This window comes from Talpa europaea, assembly GCF_964194135.1.
Source record: "Talpa europaea genome assembly, chromosome: 3".
Taxonomy (NCBI): domain Eukaryota; kingdom Metazoa; phylum Chordata; class Mammalia; order Eulipotyphla; family Talpidae; genus Talpa; species Talpa europaea.
The window spans coordinates 96854415-96878925 of NC_140069.1; the positions used below are offsets into that span (position 1 = coordinate 96854415).

Consider the following 24511-nt stretch of genomic DNA (forward strand, 5'->3'; position numbering starts at 1 on the left):
GATTTATGGTCAACTAATCTTTGACAAAGGAGCAAAGACTATGCATTGGAGCAAAGAAAGTTTGTTCAATAAATGGTGCTGGGAAAACTGGGTCGCTACATGCAAAAGAATGAAGCTTGACCACTACCTCACACCATACACAAAAATCAGCTCAAAATGGATTAAAGAACTAGACATAAGACCTGAAACCATAAAATACATAGAAGGAAATATAGGCGAAACACTACGTGATATTCACATCAAAGACATCTTTACAGACACATCACCCAAAGCAGTGATAGTGAAGGCAAAGATAAACAGCTGGGACTACATCAAATTAAAGAGCTTCTGCACAGCAAAAGAGACAATAACAAAAACAAAGAGAAACCCCACTAACTGGGAGAACATTTTTGCACACAACACTAATGATAAAGGACTGATCACGAAAGTCTATTATTTTTAACTTTTTTTGAAGTGTATTTATTTTTCACTTTTACTTGAGCACCTTTTAATTTCATGTCGCTGGCATATGTTACCTACACAAAAACTAAAAAACAAAGTATTTCAAAACAAAATGAAATCTATATGCCAAATCTTTATTTTATTTTACTTCTTTGGTATCTGTTTTTAGGCTGTCTTTCGCCTACATGCTTTGTCTACCTTGATCCTTTTGTGTCTTTTTCCCTTTCCTTCCCTTCTTTCCCTTGCCCCACTTCTACCTAATATAACAACACTAAAAAATTAGCACCTGCTGACAATTTATTACATATCAATAAATTTGCTTTACAGATGGGGTTTCATTTGATTCTCACAACTACCCCCAGAAGGGAAGTTTTATTTGCCACAAGTTCCAAATGAGGGAAACTCAGGTACAGGGGGTTGACTAAAACTGTACAAGCAGTAGGTGATGGTGCTGAGATTTAAAACAAGTCTGTCTCCTACAAGTGGAATTGTTGGGTTATATAGTAGATACATTTTTAGTAATTTGATGATTCTTCACACAGCTTTCCATAGTGGTTGGACCAGTTTGCATTCCCACCAGCAATGTAAATAAAAGGTTTTTCTCTACATCCTCTCCAGCATTTGATGTCAGTTTTTTAACAGTGAGCCATTCTCAGGAGTATGAGTTGATATCTCATTGTGGGTTTGATTTGCATTTCCCTAAATATAAGGGATGTTGAGCATTTTTTTTTTAATTTTAATTTTGTTTTTATATTCCCCATACAATTGCAAGCCCCTTATTTGATGTTGAGCATTTTCTCATGTGCCTATTGGCCATCTGCATTTCCTCTTTGGAGAAGTGTCTTTTTACTCTTCTGCCCATTTTTTTTTAAAGATTGATTGATTGATTGATTGATTGATTGATTTATACAAGCACTGGATACAGTCAGAAGCACGGGAGGGTGAGAGAATTTGCCAGAGCCAGAGCAGGGAGCAGAACAGGCAGACTGACGAAGTACACTGCTGAGGGGAGCAGCGGGCGGCAGGAAATGTCTGTGCGCCATGGGGGTCCCTGGCCCAGAGGCCGGGGATCGAACCGGTGCTGCAGAGGCTGCGGGCAGCTTCGCAGCCCAGTGCTCAACCGCTGTGCCACCTGGGAGGCCCTCTTCTGCCCTTTTTTTTTTTTTAATAGAGGCATGTTTTTATTTATATTTATTTGTTTGTTTATTTGTTTGTTTTGTTTATACATGCACTGGGTACAGTCAGAAGCGTGGGAGGGTGAGAGAATTCACCAGAGCCAGAGCGGGGAGCAGAGCAGGCAGAAGGACCGAAGTACACTGCTGAGGGGAGCAGCGGGCGGCAGGAGAGGTCTGCGTGCCATGTGGGACCCTCCTCCAGTGGCCGGGGAGCAGCCGGGGATCGAACCTGTGCCACAGAGGCCGCGGGCAGCTTCGCAACCCAGCGCTCAACCACTGCACCACCGGGGAGGCCCTTCTGCCCATTTTTTGATTGGATTCTTTATTTTGTTTTTGTTGAGTTGTGGAATATACCCAAAGGACAAAAAAATCATTAATTCATAAGGAAATCTGCACTCATGTGTTCAATGCAGCACTACTTACAATAAGATATGGAAACAACTTAGATGTCCAAAAACAAAAGACTGGATCAAGATGTGGTATATACATGCAATGGAATACTACTCAGTAATAAGAAAGAAAGAAAGAGAAAGAAAGAAAGAGAGAAAGAAAGAGAGAAAGAGAGAGAGAGAGAGAGAGAGAGAGAGAGAAAGGAAGGAAGGAAGGAAGGAAGAAAGGAAGAAAGGAAGAAAGGAAGAAAGGAAGAAAGGAAGAAAGGAAGAAAGGAAGAAAGAAAGAAAGAAAGAAAGAAAGAAAGAAAGAAAGAAAGAAAGAAAGAAAGAAAGAAAGAAAGAAAGAAAGAAAGAAAGAAAGAAAGAAAGAAAGAAGGAAAGAAGGAAAGAAGGAAAGAAGGAAAGAAGGAAAGAAGGAAAGAAGGAAAGAAGGAAAGAAGGAAAGAAGGAAAGAAGGAAAGAAGGAAAGAAGGAAAGAAGGAAAGAAGGAAAGAAGGAAAGAAGGAAAGAAGGAAAGAAGGAAAGAAGGAAAGAAGGAAAGAAAGGAAGAAAGGAAGGGAAGGAAGGGAAGGAAGAAAGAAAGAAAGAAAGGAAGGGAAAGAAGGGAAGGAAGGGAAGGAAGGGAAGGAAGAAAGAAAGGAAGGGAAGGGAGGGAAGGGAGGGAAGGAAGGAAGGAAGGAAGGAAGGAAGGAAGGAAGGAAGGAAGGAAGGAAGGAAGGAAGGAAGGAAGGAAGGAAGGAAGGAAGGAAGGAAGGAAGGAAGGAAGGAAGGAAGGAAGGAAGGAAGGAAGGAAGGAAGGAAGGAAGGAAGGAAAGAAAGAAAGAAAGAAAGAAAGAAAGAAAGAAAGAAAGAAAGAAAGAAAGAAAGAAAGAAAGAAAGAAAGAAAGAAAGAAAAGAAATAAACTCATGCCATTTGCAGCAAAATGGATGGAGCTGGAAGGGATTATGCTCCGTGAAATAAGTCAGAACAAAAAAAAAGAAAAATATCAGACGGTTTCACTTATAGGAGGTATATAGGGAAACAAAACAAGGGGTAGGGAAAGAAAAAAGAGAGAGAGACAAAACTAACAGGCAAACTATAAATCAGAGTTATACAGCAGGGGAGGGGGAGGGAGAGGGATCAAAACAGGAAAGGGAAAAGCACAAGAGACTGATGATGGTTCACAGTGGACTTGGTGGTGGAATTTTATGGGGATTACACCTGAGAGGAAAATCCAACATTATACAAAAATGAACAATGATGTAAAAAAACATATATATTTAAATAAATATATATTTTATAAAATATATATATTAAATAACTATGTATTTAATAAAACAAGTCTGTCTCTGAAATCCATGCTTCCTTTAATAAGCCATACTGTGATATGGAATAAATATATACACATATAATTTTTAGTTGTTGAATAAAGTATTACTTTATTCTTTATTTCTATTTTGAAATTAAAGTTTGCAACTTTTTAAAGGCAACACATACAAAGAAAATTTTATGAACTGAACTATTTTTATTTCTAAACTCTGATGACTATTTTCAACAAATGAGACACCCACCTTTCATCAATCCTGGGCACCTAGTCAGTGTTCAAAACTATACAACTCATTGACAGTGAAAGATGGAGGCCTCCAAAAACTCAGTCAACTGCAAAGACAAGAATATCCATGTTTATTGGCATCCTACTATATGCCAGGTAGGGTGTCGAACACTTTAATAGATCCAACAACTTTATGACATAAGATACAATTGCTACTCCAATTTTACAAATGAGAAAAATGAAGCCAAGATATTCAATAGCTGCCCATTAAACCACAATTGTTAATTATCCTGGGTTGTTGGAAAAGTCATGACACATTTTTGCATAGAAAAAAGACATCATGCCTTTTCCAACAACCCAGTAGAACAGGAATTTGAACCCAGGCAGTTTGGCTTCAGAGCCTCTACCATCAGGACATTGCCTGGAAGCTGATTTGTATTACACATGATGCTGCAGGACTCATAGCAGGACCCTCACTATTCCTGGAAATGGGTCAAGCAAAGTTTTCCCAGAGGATCAAGGCACAATCTGAGTCTTGATGGAAATTCAGAACAGAAAGACGTCATGGCATTCGCAAGATATCATTCTATCCTGCACTGAAATTGTTATGAAAAGACTTACATCCTTTGGAGAGGAAAATAATAGTAGCATAGAGCCTCATGTGACTTGCCTGGGCGCTGTGCCATGTAATGGACCAAGTTTCTGTCAGGGGGTTTTATATTTTACTCAATAGTCTCATGTTTCCTCCTGCTTCTGTTAAGTCACAACCAGGTTCCTGTCATCAGAGGGTACTAATAGAAGAGGGGAGAGGGATGGATTTAATGGACTGTTTGTTTTCCCCAATGCACGTCTTAGAAATATGTAACATTACTGTAGCAGAGATGAATCAAAAGCAGGAGGATACAGTACAATAAATTGCAATGCCAAGAATAATAATAGAAGGGATTTCTCATGATTCGAGTAGTGTTAAGAACTAAACTTATGATCCAAGAAGCAGTCCTTTGGGAACCCTAAGAATGTTTCATGACTCTCCTCATTCTTTCCAGTTAGGGCCCCCAAACTTAATTTGATTCATCATTTCTGGTTGAAAATGGACAGTGGCAAAGCAGAACTCTCTAGACTTGTGGAATGCCTCCTTGCTGGGTAGAGTTCTCCCACTGTGTGTGACTGGTCTCTGTCCCTCATTTGTCCCATGGCTCAAAAGAACTGGGTTCAGCCTCTGCTTTGATCTACTAAGGCATGAGCTACACCTGACTGAGTAAACTTCAGGGCTTAGGTCTAAACTTTGTTGGACAGAAATTCTGCCCTGTGCACATCTGGATTCTCCCAAAATCAGCTGGTAGCCCACGCTGTTTTCTTATGCAAACAGCAGCTCTCATTTTAGGTCACAGGAGCAACAGGATTTAACAAGTATAATACTTTCTTTAAAAGTGTTAAGGTCTTGGGCCTCCCTGGTGGTGCAGCAGTTGAGCGCTGGGTTGCAAAGCTTCCTGCAGCCTCTGCAGCACCGGTTCAATCCCCGGCTGCTCCCCAGCCACCAGAGGAGGGTCCCACATGGCGCGCAGACCTCTCCTGCTGCCCGCTGCTCCCCTCAGCAGTGTACTTCATCAGTTTGCTTGTTCTGCTCCCCGCTCTGGCTCTGGTGAATTCTCTCACCCTCCCGCGTTTCTGACTGTACCCAGTGCTTGTATAAATAAATAAATCTTTAAAAAAAAAGTATTAAGGTCTTAAAAAGTTTTGTCTTACAAATGTAGGAAAATCATATAGTCCTTAATGCCTTTGATACATGCTCTTCTATATTCCCTAAATAGTACCTATACAACAATCAATCTCTGGATTGCACTGATTTTGCCTTAAAAATATTCTTCTCCTCTTTTAGGTCTAACAATTAGCCTTCTGGGAGCCTTGCTTTCTAGCATTTATCAAATACCGTAGTGTAAATGCTCCCTCCTTGTCTAGCAGGAAGCTACCATGGGAATCACTGAATACAGAGCTGGGAAGAGCTGAGCACAGTAGGCTTTCTTGCACCCAAACCAGCTGGCCCCATCACATGTCTGCCTCTGCTGCATTGTGATATAATGCCAGGATAGTTGTAACAGCTTCTAAGCCTACCTTCCTCTCCAGTGCCCCAGGGCTTTCTTGCTCACTCAGATTAAACACTTTCATCATGTCACTGCCCTTCTTAAAACAGCATCCTTGGTTCTATTCCCTACAGTTTTGCCTAGCATTCAGAGCCCCTATCCCACCCAACACCCACCACCATAATCTAGCCTACCAAACAAGGGTTGCTAGATTTAAATTAAAAAAATACAGGATTCCAAGTTAAATTTGAATTTCAGATAAACAAAATTTTTTGCATAAGTATGTCCCATGCAATTTGTTGTATATGTAAAATTTATTTGGGCATCCTGTATTTTATCTGGCCTATCCACCACATTTTACCTCTTCTCCGAGACACCAGGAAACTTCATGTGTCTGGGAGCTTGCATGATCTTAAGTCATTTAAGCTTCAGTTTCTTCATCCAAAGTGAAGCTAACAATAGACACTTCAAAAGAACAGGATCTAAGTGAATTAATGTGGATAAAGCATGCAGCCTAGCACCTGGTATTCAACAGATAACTAATTGATCCTACAGTCAATCCCCAATTACTCAAAACACCCTGGAAGGAAAACTATACTATGGTTATGGGATCCAAGGGCCAGGGATCCTCCTAGGACATCAGCCTGTATGTCCGAACTCTCTTGAAGAGGGGTTTGTGGTTGTAATTTTTATAGAGCTCAGTGGCATTGCAAGGAGCAGGGATTGTTGGGAGGGTTTGGGGGGGTTCTAAAATACTCAGTAATAGCCCATTCCAGCATCTCAGGATCCTCAAGAGAAGCCACAGCTATCTACCTTACACCCAAACAACTCCCCTGACCATCATCAAGGGAGAGTATTTGGGGTTTTTGTGGTGGTTCTAACTTCTCCTCCCACAACAAATGCAGTTTCTTTTGCACAAGCAACATAATTACAATAGGTAAGAAATAGACTGAGGGAGATACAACTGAAACTGAAGATGGAACAGAAAGAAATGCAATGAGACTTCTTATCAAAATATACATTTTTTGACATTATAACAGGTCCCAATAAAGAATTTCAAGATACTAGAGGAAATGAGCTACCCAAGATGAGGAGAAAGGATCACGCCATTACCCATGACTGCTCCCCATGCATCAAGTCACCAGTGAAGAACATTGAGCTACTGATGCCCACCACAAGGACCAACCAGGGTTTGATTATGTTAAGTTTCCAATTAAAAAGTAATCCAGTTCTTGTATTCATATATAAATCAATCTTTTAAAAAAATACCTTTAAAAAAAGTAATCTTCAGTCAAACTGCAAATTTCACTTTCATGATGCCAATCAGCTTGACTTACAGATTTTAAATGTTATCTTATCCCCATGAATTACTTCTCTGCACCTTGTAAAGTCAACAGTATCCGTATGCAGGAGTCATCTATAAAACTCACTGGAAGTTTCTCTTCTCAACTCTATTTGGTATATCTCTATACCATTATTTATATTGCCTCTACTCAGAAAACTACCCAGAAAGCTATGCATATAAAACAGTATAAAAAAGAAAAGTAAGTTATAAAACACTATGTACTGGTATTTTTATATTTATTGTACATTTATGAGTATCTACATAAAAATTGCTAGAATTACCCCATCAAGATAACCATGATTGGTACTGTGTAATGTTTATTTTGCAATTTTCCCTTTTTGGTTAGCTCTGTTTTCTCAGTTTCTCACATTGAGTATGTATTACTTATAAAATTCTTTTTATTTTTTTATTTTTTTTTTAAAGATTTATTTTTATTTATTTATTTATACAAGCCCTGGGTATAGTCAGAAACGTGGGAGGGTGAGAGAATTCACCAGAGCCAGAGCAGGGAGCAGAGCAGGCAGAAGGTCCGAAATACACTGCTGAGGGGAGCAGCGGGCGGCAGGAGAGGTCTGCGCGCCATGTGGGACCCTCCTCCGGTGGCAGGGGAGAAGCCGGGGATCGAACCGGCGCCGCAGAGGCTGTGGGCAGCTTCGCAACCCAACGCTCAACCGCTGCGCCACCGGGGAGGCCCTAAAATTCTTTTTAAATTTAAAAAATAATTAATTTTGAATATTGATCTGCTCCTGTTTGTATGAAAACTAAGAAATCTACTATCTCCTTGCATTGATTTGCTGGACTCTGGCATCTTCCAAATTAGCTTAATCTGCCTGAGGGCAACAAGATCCTAAGCATGGTTAAACCTCAACCAATAACAGGTCTTTGAGTATGAACTGGCATCAGACATTTGGACACTCAAGAATTATTTCTCAATTTAAAGTCTCCTTTTCTAGGGCCTCCCCGGTGGCGCAGCGGTTGAGCGCTGGGTTGCAAAGCTGCCCGCAGCCTCTACAGCACCGGTTCGATCCCCGGCTGCTCCCCGGCCACCAGAGGTAGGAGGGTCCCGCATGGCGCACAGACCTCTCCTGCCGCCTGCTGCTCCCCTCAGCAGTGTACTTTGGTCCTTCTGTCTGCTCTGCTCCCCACTCTGGCTCTCTCACCCTCCGCGCTTCTGACTGTACCCAGTGCGTGTATAAATAAGTAAGTAAGTAAATAAATAAATAAATAAATAAATAAATAAATAAATAAATAAATAAATAAATAGTGAAGCTAATGTAACTATAAAAAAATAAATAAAGTCCTGTTCTTGTAGTGCCTTGCCCAAAATCCTTCAGTTGTGCTGAAATCTATAAACAGTGATACTAACAAAACACAAGGAACTAAAGATTCAGCAACACAGTGAGAGACATGCCTAATTCAGGAAAATCTTACATTTTGCAGAAAGTTTTTTGCTGGCAGCATAAAGCCTCAAGCTCCTTCTGAATCCTACAACCTAAGACAAGTCAAGAAAGCCAGCAGGGCCTCTACAGACTTGGCCAAAAGAGTGATCGCAGTATCAGTTGGAAACAGCTCAGAAGCCAAATCTCTTCTGACACATCACCTACCCCAGACTACTCACCTGGTGTCTTTTATACCTATACTGGAACCACAGTAAACAAACTTAACATAGAGAAAGGAGGACATATAACCTTTGTTGATCATCTTAAAGAGACTCTGAGGTAGTTAACAACAATAGCTTAGGCACCAAGTCCACAAACAAAAGTTTGAGGATGCAGTCTCTCCTTTTCAAAGTTCATCACTCAAGAAAAGCGTCACCAAAAAACAATATCAGGTGCAGAGTAGAGTAAACCATTTCTATGCATCCTGATCACTTGCCAAGCTGACGAGAGAAGCAAGTTATACCTTCCCTCTTGTTACCACCTCTCACCCATAGGAAAGTAGCACACACAAAAATTATGTCCTCAGGATGGGGGATATGAGGTTGTCATCCCATAGAGCAGCAGGGACACAATACTGCTGCTCAGACACAGACCACAGTGGCAACCTCACAGCATGGGAAGAGCTACAGCATGTAGACAAAGTGACAGTAGGCCACCACAACCAGCCCAGCCCTCTACCTAGGTCTCTAAGGTGACCCTTACACAGTGGGGGCAGCACCCCCCAGAACCAAAGCTATGGGAGATCTGCATGTCAACATCTCAGCTCTGTAACTATCCATACATAGGCACACAAAGACTTCAATAGCTTGAAGAAATCACCTGTGATTCATGGATCTGCTAACCTGGATCTAAATTCTTTCATAATACTTTTAATGAACCCAGGTGGGCCCTTCTTCAAGAATAATAAACTCCAATGTCAAAGAATTACAGAGCATTCAAAATGTCCAAAGCATATCATAAAATCATTCCACCCAGAAGACTAGAGATTCAGCTCCACAAGGACATGAGACCTAGTTCAGAAAAAACAAAGACACTATCTTTTGAGAAAATAAATATCCAAAAGCGCAGAGAAGGAAAGGAAAACATGTCCTAACCAGGTCAGCAGAATCCCCTGCTCCTGCCATTACACGTGATGCTTTCAAATGAGTATCTTTTTTTTTTTTTATAAATTTTATTGTTATATTCCCCATACAATTGCAGCCCCCCCATTCTGACCCCAATCCCTCCCCTCCCGCCCCCGCCCCCCTAAAAGTGTCTCTGGTTCATAGTTTTTTGTTGATTTTGATTTTCACTTTCTTATAGTTATTCATTTTCCTGGTCCCTTATTTAAGTTTTCTAGATTCCTGCTATGAGTGAGACCATCCGGTATTTTTCTTTTTCTTTTTGGCTTATTTCGCTGAGCATGATCCCTTCCAGCGCCATCCATGTTGCTGCAAATTGCATGTGTTTATCTTTTTTGAATGCTGAGTAATATTCCATGGTGTATATGTACCACATCTTCTTGATCCAGTCATCTATTTTTGGGCATTTGGGTTGTTTCCAAAGCTTAGCTATTGTAAACAGTGCTGCTATAAACATAGGGGTACAGGTGTTCTTTGGAATTGATGTTTCTGTGTCCTTTGGGTAAATACCTAGGAGTGGAATTGCTGGATCATATGGAAGCTCTATGTTTAGTAGGTCCAGAAATCTCCACACAGCTTTCCACAGTGGTTGGACCAGTTTGCACTCCCACCAACAGTGCAGAAGAGTTCCTTTTTCTCCACACCCTCGCCAACATTTGTTGTTGCTAGTTTTTTTAATATGTGCCATTCTCACTGGTGTAAGATGGTATCTCATGGTAGTTTTGATTTGCATTTCCCTGATGACAAGTGATGTTGAACATTTTTTCATATGCCTGTTGGCCATTTGCATTTCCTCTTCAGAGAAGTTTCTTTTTAGCTCTTCTGCCCATTTTTTGACTGGATTATTTTCTTTGTTGTTGTGGAGTCTCATCAGCTCTTTGCAGATTTTTGTGATCAGTCCTTTATCATTAGTGTTGGGTGCAAAAATGTTCTCCCAGTTGGTGGGGTTTCTCTTTGTTTTTGTTATTGTCTCTTTTGCTGTGCAGAAGCTCTTTAATTTGATGTAGTCCCAGCTGTTTATCTTTGCCTTCACTATCACTGCTTTGGGTGATGTGTCTGTAAAGATGTCTTTGATGTGCAAATCACGTAGTGTTTCGCCTATATTTCCTTCTATATATTTTATGGTTTCAGGTCTTATGTCTAGTTCTTTAATCCATTTTGAGTTGATTTTTGTGTATGGTGTGAGGTAGTGGTCAAGCTTCATTCTTTTGCATGTAGCGACCCAGTTTTCCCAGCACCATTTATTGAACAAACTTTCTTTGCTCCAATGCATATTCTTTGCTCCTTTGTCAAAGATTAGTTGACCATAAATCTGTGGGTTTATTTCTGGATTTTCTATTTGATTCCATTGGTCTGTATGTCTGTTCTTGTTCCAATACCATGCAGTTTTGATGATTATGGCTTTGTAGTAGAGTTTGAAGTCTGGGAGTGTGATGCCTCCATTCCCTTCTTTTTTTTTCAGGAGAGCTTTGGCTATTCGGGGTTTTTTGTGATTCCATCTGAATTTCATCAATAATTGTTCTATTTCTTTGAAGAATGACATTGAAATTTTGATTGGAATAGCATTGAATCTGTATATTGCTTTTGGAAGGATGGCCATTTTAATAATGTTTATTCTTCCAATCCATGAGCAGGGGATGTCTCTCCATTTCTTTGTGTCTTCTTCTATTTCTTTTAACAGTGTTTTATAGTTTTCTTTGTATAGGTCCTTTACCTCTTTTGTTAGATTTATTCCCAAATATTTGATTTTTTTTGTTTCAATAACAAAAGGGATGGTTTTTTTGATTTCTTCTTCTTCAGATTTATTGTTTGTGTATAGGAAGGCTACTGACTTTTGCGTGTTGATTTTGTATCCTGCCACTTTACTGAACTGATTGATGAGTTGAATTAGCTTTTCTGTGGAGTTTTTGGGGTTCTCTATGTATAATATCATATCATCTGCAAATAGTGATAGTTTGACTTCTTCTTTTCCTATTTGGATTCCTTGGATGTCTTTCTCTTGTCTTATTGCCCTGGCTAGGACTTCCAGTATTATATTGAAAAGCAGTGGTGAGGGTGGACATCCTTGTCTTGTTCCAGATCTTAATGGAATTGCTTTCAGCTTTTCACCATTGAGAATGATACTGGCTGTTGGCTTGTCATAGATGGCCTTTATGATGTTGAGGTACGTTCCTTGTATCCCAAGAATTTCAAGGGCTTTTATCATGAATGGGTGTTGCACTTTGTTGAAAGCTTTCTCAGCATCTATTGATATTATCATATGGTTTTTATATTTCTTTTTGTTGATGTGTTGGATAACGTTGATTGATTTTCGGATGTTAAACCATCCTTGTGTCCCTGGAATGAATCCTACTTGGTCGTGGTGAATTATCTTATGGATACATTGTTGGATTCTGATAGCTAAAATTTTATTGAGGATTTTTGCATCAGTGTTCATTAGGGAGATTGGCCTGTAGTTTTCCTTTTTTGTGTTGTCCTTACTCGGTTTTGGTATTAGGGCAATATTGGCTTCATAGAACGTGTTTGGTATTGTCCCTTCCTTCTCAATTTTTTGGAAGAGTTTGTGAAGGATAGGCACTAATTCGTCTCTGAATGTTTGGTAGAATTCATTTGTAAATCCATCAGGTCCTGGGCTTTTGTTTTTGGGGAGGTTTTTGATTACCATTTCAATTTCGCTAATTGTAATTGGTCTGTTTAGGTGTTCTATTTCTTCTTTATCTAGCTTTGGGTGATTGTAGAGTTGTAGGAATTCGTCCATCTCCTCTAGATTGTTAAACTTGTTTCCATATAACTGTTCATAGTAGTTACTGATTATTCTTTTGATTTCTGCTGTGTCCGTTGTGATTTCTCCTCTTTCATTGACGATCCTGTTTATTTGTGCTTTCTCCCTTTTTTCCTTTGTGAGCCTGGCTAGGGGTTTGTCTATTTTATTGATTTTTTCAAAGAACCAGCTCTTGGTTTCATTGATCTTTTGGATTGTTTTTTTAGTTTCAATTTCATCAAATGAGTATCTTTTGAGGGAAAAGGGTAGCAGGAACCAGTCAGTGTCTCTGCATGCTTGATTTCTGCCTATGACACTGAACTCAAGAGAATTGAGACCTTTGAAGAAACCAAAGAGAGTTCGGAGACTAAATTAATTCAGTGCTCCTTGGTGACCGTTGAAGTTTCCTAAGTGTAAAGCAGAACCAGCAGCCACCAACATAGGAAGCTTACCCCACAGATGGAGAAGAGAGAAAGCACCGAAACTCAGCCTGAGAGACCTCCCCACCCCTGGGGTACAAGGCAAAGATGGCTCCTTCAGGATCAAGAAAGTAATTTTTCATCACCAAACCAGCTTCAGAGCACTTGGCTTATGAATATAAGGAAACTTGGCACTCTCTGGCCTGGAGACGAGGGAAAAAGGGGCATGGGGAGGGGAGGGTCCCCAAGGCAGGGGGATGCTACACTGTTGCCCCAGGAGAGGCCACTTCCCTCCTAACATGTCTGGGATTTTCCATTTTAGCAGGGGAAGGTAATTCAGCACACCACAAAATGAGGGCATAGAACAGTTGACCTCCAATGAACAGATCTGAATCAGAAACCCAGCAGGACAGATGTGTCCCCTCCCTGATCAAGTCAGAGCAAGGCCAAGCCCCACTCTCAGAAAAGCTGAGGCTAGACCAGAAAATAGCCAGAAACTACAACTGGTCATCAGAGTTGAGGTTATGAGGGTCAGGCCTGAGACTGGGTCATGCTGGGAATTGTCCAAGCCTGCTATCCTCCAACAGATGCCAGCCATTCCAAATAAACATACCACATATCCTGACCACCACTTTTCCCAAAGGAGAGACATTTCCCAGAGTCTTACAGGCGTAATATTGGCTCAGTGGGACTCAATCTTGGAAGGAGCTGTTAAATCACCCACTGCTTCAGTTTATAAACGTATGACTTAGTGACAAATAGAACTACATTGTGATAGCAATTGCCAGTTCCTAGTACCCAGTGACTTCCCTTTTTTTCTGGGATACTCCCTCCTGCTAATTCACTATCCCACCCACCCGTAACCCCAAACAAAGACAGCACAATGCATCTTAACCAGTGAGATGTAGAGAACACTCTCTTCCTGAGCACTTATGATCAAAAAGGAAGTTACTTTTTCCCCTTTTCTTCTAATGCACTAGTGAACTCTCTGAACTGAACTTTACCAACATGTAAGAAAGCAATCATAGACAGCAATTCTGAGGGGCACAGACAGGATCAGCCAACACTACATGTGGTGGCAAAGGAAACAAAGCTACCTTAGTTTCCCTTCTTCCTCCCCATATATTTTCATTTATCCTATCTCTCTTGATCTTAACTAACAAATACTTCAAATCAGGCCCTTGTTTCAGCAATCCCAGAAGAGATCTTTGCAAAGCAAAGAAGCTGATTGTGATGTTAACACTGTGTTTTGTAAATATTTTTTTTTTTTTTTTTTTTGGTGCTGGTGAAAAGGTTCTACTTTCTGTCTGGAGGTAACCTTCAGAGCAGTCTGGATGTCTGGGAGACTAGTGGGGCAGTCCATTTGCATGATACCGACAAATTAAGGTATTAGCTAACAGATGCTGACAGCCCATTCCCTTCTTAGTTATTTGTACATATTAAAATATGAACCTTGGCTTTGCAAATGAAAAGTACATTGAGATACAAAGGAAAGAAGCTATCGTGGGAAATTAAGAAGACTTCATTAAAGCACTGGAGTAAAGGAAAGACCATCACTCCCACAAGGAATTGACAACCCAACGTATTGATACCAAAAAGACCCTGGACGCTAGTGGTATGCAAAGTGGTAGACGATGTCCTCCAAACTCCCTACACACATGCTTTCCAACCCCTCAGGATTTGCCCTTTCCTAGCTGCTAGAAATAGCGTATCTGGGGTTAACTCAGGCCCTCTTTCCCTCCAGGATGGTCACTTTCAAGATTTTTAATAATGATGATGACTCTGGGAAGGGAAGACTCGAGGCCTCTGACCACTTAGCAGAAGGCCTTAGAAATTGGATAGGAGAAAGACACTAGCCAAGTTCATTATCTATATCGAGAGACCATATTTGGGATCTTAATGTTCTCAAAAAAGAAGGGAAATCACTTTTTTCCTTCATTTTCCACTTTGTGCCATAAGGTATTTTCAACCAAAAATAGAATCTCATTTCTTCAGAGGAAAATACCTGGGAGACGAGCTCATCACTAGCAGAGTGCTCTGGCTCATCCGGAGTTTCCTCCTTGGCAAGACACCACATGGACTGGCAGAGCTGAGTGGAAGGTGTCATCCTAAACCACACATTACAAAGAACAAGTGTTTCTCACAAGGTTACTATGCACCAGGAAATTGTCATACTTCATTTCATTCAATGGGCATAACAGTGGTATGGAAAGAACTGGTGTTAACCCTGTTTTATAGAAGATCAAGCAAAGGTACAGATGCTTGGACTGATGTAGTCAGGGTTAAACAGCTAGCAAGCAGCAGAGCTCAGAGATAAACCCAAGCTGTCTGACTTGAGTCTATGATCTACCATGTGCTCTTCCCTAGAGAATGGCCTGGGTGGCATGCATACAACTGTAATTATAATGAGTGTATATCTGTGTGTGTGCTTGTATGTGTACATATATAAGCCAAAAATGTAAATAAAGAGGTGAATGCCTGGGTAGTCAAAAAAGGGTAACAAAGGATATAGTTGAAAATACTGCAGGACAGGCACTACCTCTGGAGAAAGTTGCTGAGAAAGGAAGAGACACTTTTCCTTTATGTCTTGATGTCCTGTTTGAATATTTTTTTATTCTATGTGCTTCCTCTCCTAAAAAAATCTTGTATTGAAAAGAAAAAATCTATATGCTGCTCTTGAATCAGTAAGTATTTGAAATTTACTGAGTCATATTTCTTAAAAAATTAAAAAAAAAAATGTGAGAAAACATAATCCCACAGGACAGAGGCCTATCACATGCATGGCAGGGGAGCCCAGAGAGGTGGCTCTTTGCAGCGCAAGAGAAAGGACATCGCTGGGGATATCTGAATTTCTCAAGTCCCAAGAGCACTAAAAGCAAAACCATTCAACCATCCTCTCTCATTTTCATTTTCAACTAAAAACCCTGCTACAACTGCAGGACTTGCCTCTCTGTTTATTAAGTCAGTGAAAGAATGGATGACCTCACTTTCAGGTGGGTCCTGAAGTGTTGTGCACAAAACAAAACCTGAGTAAATGGATTCGTATTTTAAATAACCTAGCAAAGGTCTGTATTTCAGCAATCCCAGAGGTAATCTTTGCAAAGCAAAGAAGCTGATTGTGATGCTAACAGTGTGTTTTGTAAATAAAAAAAAAGTTTTGGTGCTAGTGTAAGGGTCCTACTTTCAGTCTGGAGCCAATCTTCAGAGCTGTCTGGGTGTCTGGGAGACCAGTGGGGCAGTCTCATCTACGTATCATTTGCATTAAACCACAGACTCTCCTGCAAGAGATGTTACTGTGAGGGCAGAGGGAGCCTGTAGAAGCTCAACTCAAGAAGGAAGGCTGGGGCATTGAAGGGGACATTTGATTCAGAGACTAAAGCTGTATCTGTGTTAGTAGATTTCTTCTTAGCAGCATCTGGAACCACAGAGCAGGAAGGAGCTATGAACAAGAGCTTCAGAAAATGCCACAAGATTCTTTAACATCCCATCAAAAAGGTAAGTAGTATTCTCTCCCTTTCTGCCTTGAACAAAATGAGCTTCAATAACTTGAGGGCACCAGTGAGATACAGATCCTGCCCAAGATACTGGGGGCTCCCAAACTAAAGCAGCACTACTTTCTGTGATGGGACCGGCACCTGCAGCACGAGACAACCCTCTTGGTACAGAGATCAAAGTCTTCACCAGGAGGGTCCTCAAAGAGCCTCTAGGGAGAGAGCAGAGCTGTAGCTGACCTTGATGGAGTGGGCTGGAGCAGATGAGGAGGAAATGGCAGATAACAAACACATGGCAGCAGAAAGGAGTTACTTAAAAATTTCTGACCACTGCATCTGGAGACTCCCAGAAAGAACTGCACAAGACTTGGGGCAGTCAGGCAGTTCTGCAACAGATAGTCATGACAAGAGCCAGAAAAGAAAAATACTGGAAGGTTTGTATTATTTCTATCCCCAGGCTGGTGGGCTGTGTGGGGTATGGTCTGAGGAAACTCAGATCAGAGCATCTTAGGGTTTTTTTTACAAATATAAATAAGCTGGAAAACTAAATCCTAGCCTGTTAATCTGGTAATTGGAGTACTTTTTTAAATCATAGTCCGCTTTAGTTTACCCTGCTTTGTTAAACTTTGGGTATGACTTCAGCTTTACATTCTTTCTCAAGACATACCAAAGTGCTGAGTCACTTTAAAAAAAAAAAAAGAAAGAAAGTGTAAAGGAAGAGTGATCCTGCTTCTAAGGACTAGCCTTGGTATGACCTAAGAGCACTTTCCCCATTTTAGTTTGTGATGCTAGAAGAACAGACGTCACATTGCACAATCTTAATAAGGTTTCCAATCAGCCCCACCCTCCCTAGCCCCACCCACCCCCCTCTTACAAAGATTTATCAAATGTGGGATTTTCCCATGAGTCTCAATATTAGAGTCTCAACCCCCAATAAATATGAGACTGGAGATGTCTTGAGGCTCAGTCTGCCCTCGAGCCCACCAGGAACGAAAGAGCGCTCCATCTGCCCTCCAGGAACCAGCTATGAGCTTCCTCTCCACAAGTAAGTGAAGGAAATCCCTTGGCCCTGGAGCTGCCTGGCTGCCGTGCAGGCTGAGGGAGGGGTGTGTGCCGGCTGTGAGACTGGCAGGCGGCCAGCAGCCAGAAGCACAGCTCCCCCAGCTGTACGGTCCGGCTCAAGAGCTGCTCTCCCTTCCCTCCGGCACAGGCGTCTTCAGCCCAATTGCCATCTCCCTGGGGCTGCTCCTGGTGATGGCTACTGCTTTTCCCACCCCAATACCCCTGGGAGAAGATTCCAAAGATGTTATCCTAAACAGAGCACCACTCACCTCTTCAAACAAAACCGAAGAACTCATTAAATACATCCTCATCAAAATCTCTGCTCTGAAAAATGAGGTAGGTAGGTTTAAGTAAGGGTAAGGAAGGGCCTATGTGGGCATGCCTCTCCTTGCCCCTCAATATGGACAGGGGTTCCTACACTGGAGGGGGAGGGGAGGTGGAGTGTTCCAGGACAGTTTTGGTTTGAGGTCAAAGGGGCAGACTGGCTGCTGTATTTCCTCTCTGTTGCTGGTCTCAGAGAGTTCCTTTCCCCCTGGAAAATACAGAATGGGACTGAAATCCATGCCCCTGGCCCATACATTCCCAGCTTTATACCCAGCATAAGCTAGGGTCACTGCCTGTCAGGATTCCCTTTCCTTAATTAAAACTAAGATCTATCAGTCTTCCTTTCCCCCCTTGCACTTTGGGAGGATTAGAAAATTACCATTTGAACTGAATGTTCAGCTTGTCAGGACAGACACTCTCCTTTTAGGTGGTATAGGTCAATAGAGACTCCCCAAAGTCATTCCAGCATAAAAGATGCATACCTGATAGCCCACCAAAGTAGCAAAATCATAGGTAGATGAGAGCAGCTCCCAATGCAAAGTACTTTAAATGCAATAGTAGTCTGTTTCTGTTTGGTAGAAAAGAAAGAACCCAGGAGAGGGATTGGGAGCTTTGAATCTGGTTCTGGTTCTAAAGAATCAGATTTGTGGTCTTGGTCAAATTTCCTACCACCTCTGGATCTCATCTATAAAATTAAGGGATTGGGCTACATGATTTGACAGGTCCTTCCAGCTGGGATATTCTATAACTTGAATTATATTCACCCAGTTGTCATCAAAATTATTGTCAATGATTAAGTACCTACTATATGTCAGGTACTTTATATAAATTTTATGGTCTCATTCTCACAACAACTTTCAAAGTAGCTGTTTCATTATTCCCAATTTGGAGAGCTAGGCACAATGACAGTCAGGACAGTAACAAGCCTGAAGTCACAGCTGAGCTTAGAAATGAATCTAAGTGTACCCAACTCCACTAGCCCTTGCTGGCCTGGATGTTAGTGGTTGTGACTTCATATTTCTTAGAGAACTTCTTGGCAGTGGTAGAACATGAACAGGCCCTCTAGTGGTGTTTATTTTAGAGGCACTTATAGCAATTCTGCTGTTCCTTCCTAGATGTGTAAAAAGTATGACAAGTGTGACAATAACAAGGAGGCACTGGCAGAAAATAACCTGAACCTTCCAAAAATGACAGCAAAAGATGGATGCTTCCAATCTGGATTCAATAAGGTACAAAATCATCACCTTTATTTTTAGCTATTTCTTAAGCAAAAGTTCTTCTTGCACGCAGTACCTATGCACATAGACCATGCAAGCAACAAAATAGGGGATGTACAGAACTTCATGTAGATTTTATGAGGAGGTCAACTTAAAGCTTTTAAAAGACAACTTATCTTTGAATAGCATAGTCAGGTAGCCCCTTATGTTAGGATTTTCACAACTGTACAACAGTTGTGTCAATAGCCCGTATAGCTAGTTCATCCTGGGGAAAATGATCCAGGGAACTTTCCTGGTCCAGGGTCTTTGATCTCCCTCATCAGGGTACAGACCTGCCCTCCATGCTGAGGTCATTCTCTGTGCCCTTCTCCAGTGAGAAAACTTGTGCTGGCTCCTGATAATTCTATAAATGGATGTTTGCCAACCCTGACAAGGACAGGAGTACAGCAGGGAAGAGCAGTTAGGGCAGAACCAGAGAAGACCAGACCTCTTGCCATATTCTAGCATCCATTGGACTGTGGGTAAAATTAATCAAGTGGCCTCCCTGATTGTACAGATTCTTAAAATGGGGCAGCCAGTGCTGTCTGATGTCTTAAGACATGATGCCTAAGAAGTACATCAAGTTCCCTAGATGGGTAGAGGAAGAAGTTGTTGAATTATGGCAATTTTAACTTTAAAATCAGTCATTTCTCCCTGGCAATAACCAATTTTCCCACAATCTTTCTCCTTAGGAGACCTGTCTGATGAGAATCACCACCGGTCTTTTGGACTTTCAGATATACCTAGAGTACCTCCAGTATAAGTTTGAAGGTGATAAGGAAAATGCCGAGGCTGTACAGAACAGTACCAAAGCCCTGAGACAGATCCTAAGGCAAAAGGTGAGTGTGTCCTCATCCCCTCATGTGGCAGGGAGAGTAAAGTCTCAATGGAAGCAGCCTAGACAACTTGGGGGTGCAAAGTTGACTCAAAAGAGTTTGTCACATATAAATGATAAGGCCTGAGAAAAATTTCCTAATATTTCAAACTTTTTTTTTTTTTGGCTCTCTGCAAAACAGATTAATTGCTGACTCTATTAACTGAGGTGGATTTTAACATCAATTTCTAATAGTTAAAAAAAAAAAAAGCTGTTGGTAGAGGCAGAAGGAAGCACATCTGGCCCTGTTCTGTACAACACAGAGAACAGAAAGCACAAAAAACAGTTTAATTTTTCCAAGTGACAATCTTATAATTATGGTAGTGTTAACTCTTTCCCCCAACTTTTTGCCACAAGAGTTAATACAGAGAAATGTCTAAAGGCTCTGAGAGCAGGCCGTGGTCACCACCAGCCAGTTAGCCACTCAAATACTACATAATGGAAGATTTATGGCACAATGTGTGTTTGGTAGAAAGGAAAGAACACAGGAGATAGATTGGGCACTCTGAATCTTGTTCTGATTCTGCTGAAATAGAACGCAATGAGAAGGACCCTGCAAAGAAAAGCAGGCAAGGTGCTAATCTTGCCTCTGCCTTTCTGCTGTTTGCTTTAAACTTGGGATTCTCCCACTATAATGTGCACAGCTTGTTACAATGCAGAGTCTGACTAGGCAGGTCTGGAGTGAAACCTTGAGACTCGAATGTCTGTTGCTGATGCAACAGGGTTCTGGACTTACACTTGGAGGTGCAAAGCCTTCTACAATTAACTTCTTCCCTTGTCTGAAGCTCAATGAGGTGTTTCCCAGTTTTCTTTACACCATTAGATCAGTGGACTTTGAATAGAGGCTAGGTGGAGGAGTGAGAGTAAAACCAGAGGAAAATATTAGCATTAGTAGTCACTACAGAACCATTACCTCTAAGTTCTTCACTCAGCTATTGAATTCCAGCCATGTTCCAGGGACTGTTTAGGGTAACAGAATAGAAGATACCAGAACACTGTGGCTGCCTTCAGGATGCTTATAGTTTAATAGAAACAGAACAGTAAAAGGATGATTAGAATTCAGTTGCTATGAAGGGCCCCATGCAGAGAGAGTGTGCTTGAAAGAGAAATACCTCCCCTAAACTGGAAAGTCAGGACAGGTGGTCCCATATGGTATCCTGCACCGCATATTTAAACATCTTCCCACAGAGCATCCCTACAAAGGAGTTGTTCAATATTTAACTACCTTTTTATTTTCTTTCCCCTTAAGGTAAAGAATCCAGATGCTCTCATGATCCCTAGCCCAACTGCAAATGCCAGACTGCTAGATGAACTGCAGTCACAGAACGAATGGTTGAAAAACACAACAATTCACCTCACCCTACAAAGCCTTGAGGATTTCCTGCAGTTCAGCCTGAGGGCTATTCGGATAATGTAGCCTGGGCATCTAGAATTGTAATTCATGGACATTCCCTTATCAGAAGTTATGTCCACTGGGCACATGACTTATGCTGTTCTCTATGAGGAACTAAAAGTATGAGCGTTAGGACACTATTTTAATTATTTTAATTTATTTATATTTAAATATGTGATGTTGAGTTAATTTATACATGAAAGATATTTATATTTTTATGAAGTGCCACTTGAAATATTTTATCTATTAGTTTTTTTAAAATAACAAAAAAGGGCTACACAGCTTGAATATTCATGTTTCAGAACCAGATCATTTCTTGAAATGTGCGGGCTTACCTCAAAAAAGTTGCTAACTTATACATATTTTTAAAGAAATATTTATATTGTATTTATATGTTTAAATTGTTTTTATACCAATAAACATCTTTGTTAAAAAAAATCACCAGCTCAGTCTATGTCTGTCCTATGAAGCTTCATATAAACAAGTTTCTTGTCACCACAACCACACCAAAACTAAATTAAAATAACTTGCAGAAAAATATAATTGATCAGGTACTGTGTGCATGCTAAATGTCTTACAACCATCACATCGTTTAACCCCTTATCCTGCACATTCTTTAAGGGATGTGGGAGATTAAGTGATTTACTTAAGTCACACAGTTGGAAGGTAAGGCATACGTTCAGATTTGAAATCAGGTCTACCTGCCCAACTCTCTACTCTAAACAGTAAGATCCCGTTGCCTCTAAAAGAACTGAGAGATGATGTAGAAATATCCTAACACATACTAATACAGGGAAAACACTTAAAAATGTAATCATAAGCTCTGAGATAACAGGATCTCTTGTATGACATAGTGATGTGCAAGCTTCCAAATAATAACTAGAAGTTCTGCTTCCTTCCTTCTGGGCTCCTAAAACATTACACATAGCAACTATTGTAGATTGTGTCACAATCTAAAATTGATGGATTTTGCTTTCCAGTCAGCATGTGGGTTCTTCAAAAAGGCAGAATTCATTGTATTCATCTTTGCATCTGGGACCCAGGGCACAGAACCTGAACTTAGAAGGTCCTAATAAACATCCATTAAATGAAGAAAGCATGCATAGATCACAAGATGTAAGACACATCAATTCTTGGGGCTATCTGTTAGTGAATGAGGAGGTAAAGTATAAATACTGTGTACTTATGTATCTTCACCTTATGGAAAAATAGCAATAGTTAGAAACATCTAAGAACTTCTAGAGAAGGCACTGAACAGTTGCTGTGTATATTTTTAGCAGTCAACAATGCATCCAATCTTTAAAAAAATGTGCATAATTTATGTCAGTTAATAGCCCTGGCCTTCATGTGATTTACACCATGACTTGGAAGATAGACACTGAACAAAAAATACCTCTATTTCCTTTCCTAACAGAAGTCTTCATCCAACCTCTCCCCTTGGCCACCTCAACAATAGTGTTGAGAGAGGCAAACTGGGTAAGGGCACACATCTACGTCATCTCAATACACTGTTGGGAATTTAATAAAGATTTCCCCTTTTCAACCTTAACAATACAAAAGTTCTGTCTTCTAACAAAGCTTTTCCCACTCTAACCACCACAGACTAATTCTAAAAGGGAGGCGATCTGCTAAGCAAGGGAAAATCCACAGAGGTCAAGAACTGAGAGGAGCAAAGCAAGAAAAGAGTCACATACTCTGGTTTCTAGAAACTATGCATCACAAGTGGGCTTCCCAACATTAGAGCCAAATCAAAGAGAAAGAGAAATAGCAGTCAACAATGTGTATCCATTCTTTAAAAAATGTGCATAATTTATAGGTCAGTTAATAGCCCTGGCCTTCATGTGATTTATACCATGACTCAAAAGACAAAACACTGAACAAAAAATGTAAGTGCGATAAGGTTTACAACAGAGAAATGTGAAATACACTGAAAATATGTCCTGGGGTTGCCAATAGCAGGGGATGTGACTAAGCCTGGGGAAGGCAGTCATGGAGGCTTCTCTGAGGAAAAGATCTGGCCTGAGAGGTAAAGGACATGTAGGTGTGAACCAGGCAAAGTAAGTGGGAAAGGCATTCCAGGCAGAGGTGACAGTATGTGCAAAGATCTGAGTCAATATAGAACACATTGTGATTGAGACAAAGAAAACTACATTTTGTCCAGTACATGTAGGACAAAAAGAAGAATGGCTAAGAGAGGGTGTAGAAGGAGGCAGGGACCAGATCACTCATGGCATCATAGATCATATTAACATATTTGGAAATTATCCCACATGTGGTAAGAAGGCATTAACACACTTTCAGTAGAATAAAGTGAAATTTACATTTTAACATGACCACTGAAGTTACAGTGTGGAGAACAGCTAGGAAAGGAGCTAGAGGAGAATATTAGAGGAACAGTCCGGAAATCTTCATTGTATCAGGGGGAGGACAATGTTCTGAATCAGGATGTTGGTAAAGGCTTAGAGAAGGTAAGGGCAACCATAAATAAAAGGCACTAGGAACTAGTTCAGTAGCATTTTGTGATTAGTGATCAGAATTCCAGAGGACAGGAAGCTTTGAGAGAGAGGCTGCAGGGAAAGTAGGGTTTGTATGGAGCAGTAAAGCACAGAGAATTTTGGATTTGAGAGTATCACTCACTCAAATATTCTCTGAACATCTGCAATGTTGCAGATTCTCTGCTGAGTCCTAGTAATATAATGGTGATTCAGACTAACTAGGTCTCTGTTCTGAAGGAGCTTCCAGACTACAGAAAACAATGTAACAAAATAACTACTACTCTGTATGCTAACTATGTACAACACTGTTATTAATTAAATTGTATTTACTACATGAAGTGCTAGCCAGCAGCTGTGAATGTGACCTTATTTGTAAATAAGAAATTTGCAGATGTAATCAAGATAAGAGGAAGTCATTAGGATGGGCCTTATAAGAAAGAGAAGAGAGACAGAGAGAGAGAGACAGTGAAGAAGTCCAGGTTTAAAAAAAAAAAAGGAGGCAGATATTAAAGAGATAAAGGTACAGACCAAGGATTTCTGACAAATACCAGCAGTAGGAAAAGGTAAGAAGGATCCTCCCCTAGATCCTTTAGAAAGCCAGGCCCTGCTCACACCTTGATTTCAAACATCTAGCTCCAAAACTGTTGCTTAAATTACCATTGTGGTAATTTGTTAAAGCAGCCGTAGGAATCTAGCACAGCTTTTATGGCAGCACACAATAGAGGAGCCTAACCTAAAGTAGAAGGTTCAAGAGAGGCTTCTCAGAAGATAAGACATTTATGCTTACATCAAATGTATGTGTAGCATAGAGCAAGCTGGAGAGTCAGAGGAGGTGTTCTACGTGGTGAGCAGATCAAGTGCAAGGGTCTCAGAGGCAGAAGAGAACATATTGGAGGAACTGAAGTAATCC

The 24511-nt window shown here is 40.7% G+C and overlaps 1 protein-coding gene across 1 annotated transcript; it reads left to right on the forward strand.

The window, feature by feature from the left end:
• Positions 1-17136: 17136 nt before the first annotated feature.
• On the forward strand, positions 17137-21130 carry IL6 (interleukin 6; the record flags this gene model as incomplete). Its single annotated transcript, XM_084230929.1, is given in 7 exon segments — positions 17137-17154; positions 17156-17213; positions 17216-17242; positions 17408-17595; positions 18699-18812; positions 19532-19678; positions 20963-21130. Coding segments are annotated over 7 exon segments (720 nt in total).
• Between the last annotated feature and the right edge of the window lie 3381 nt (positions 21131-24511).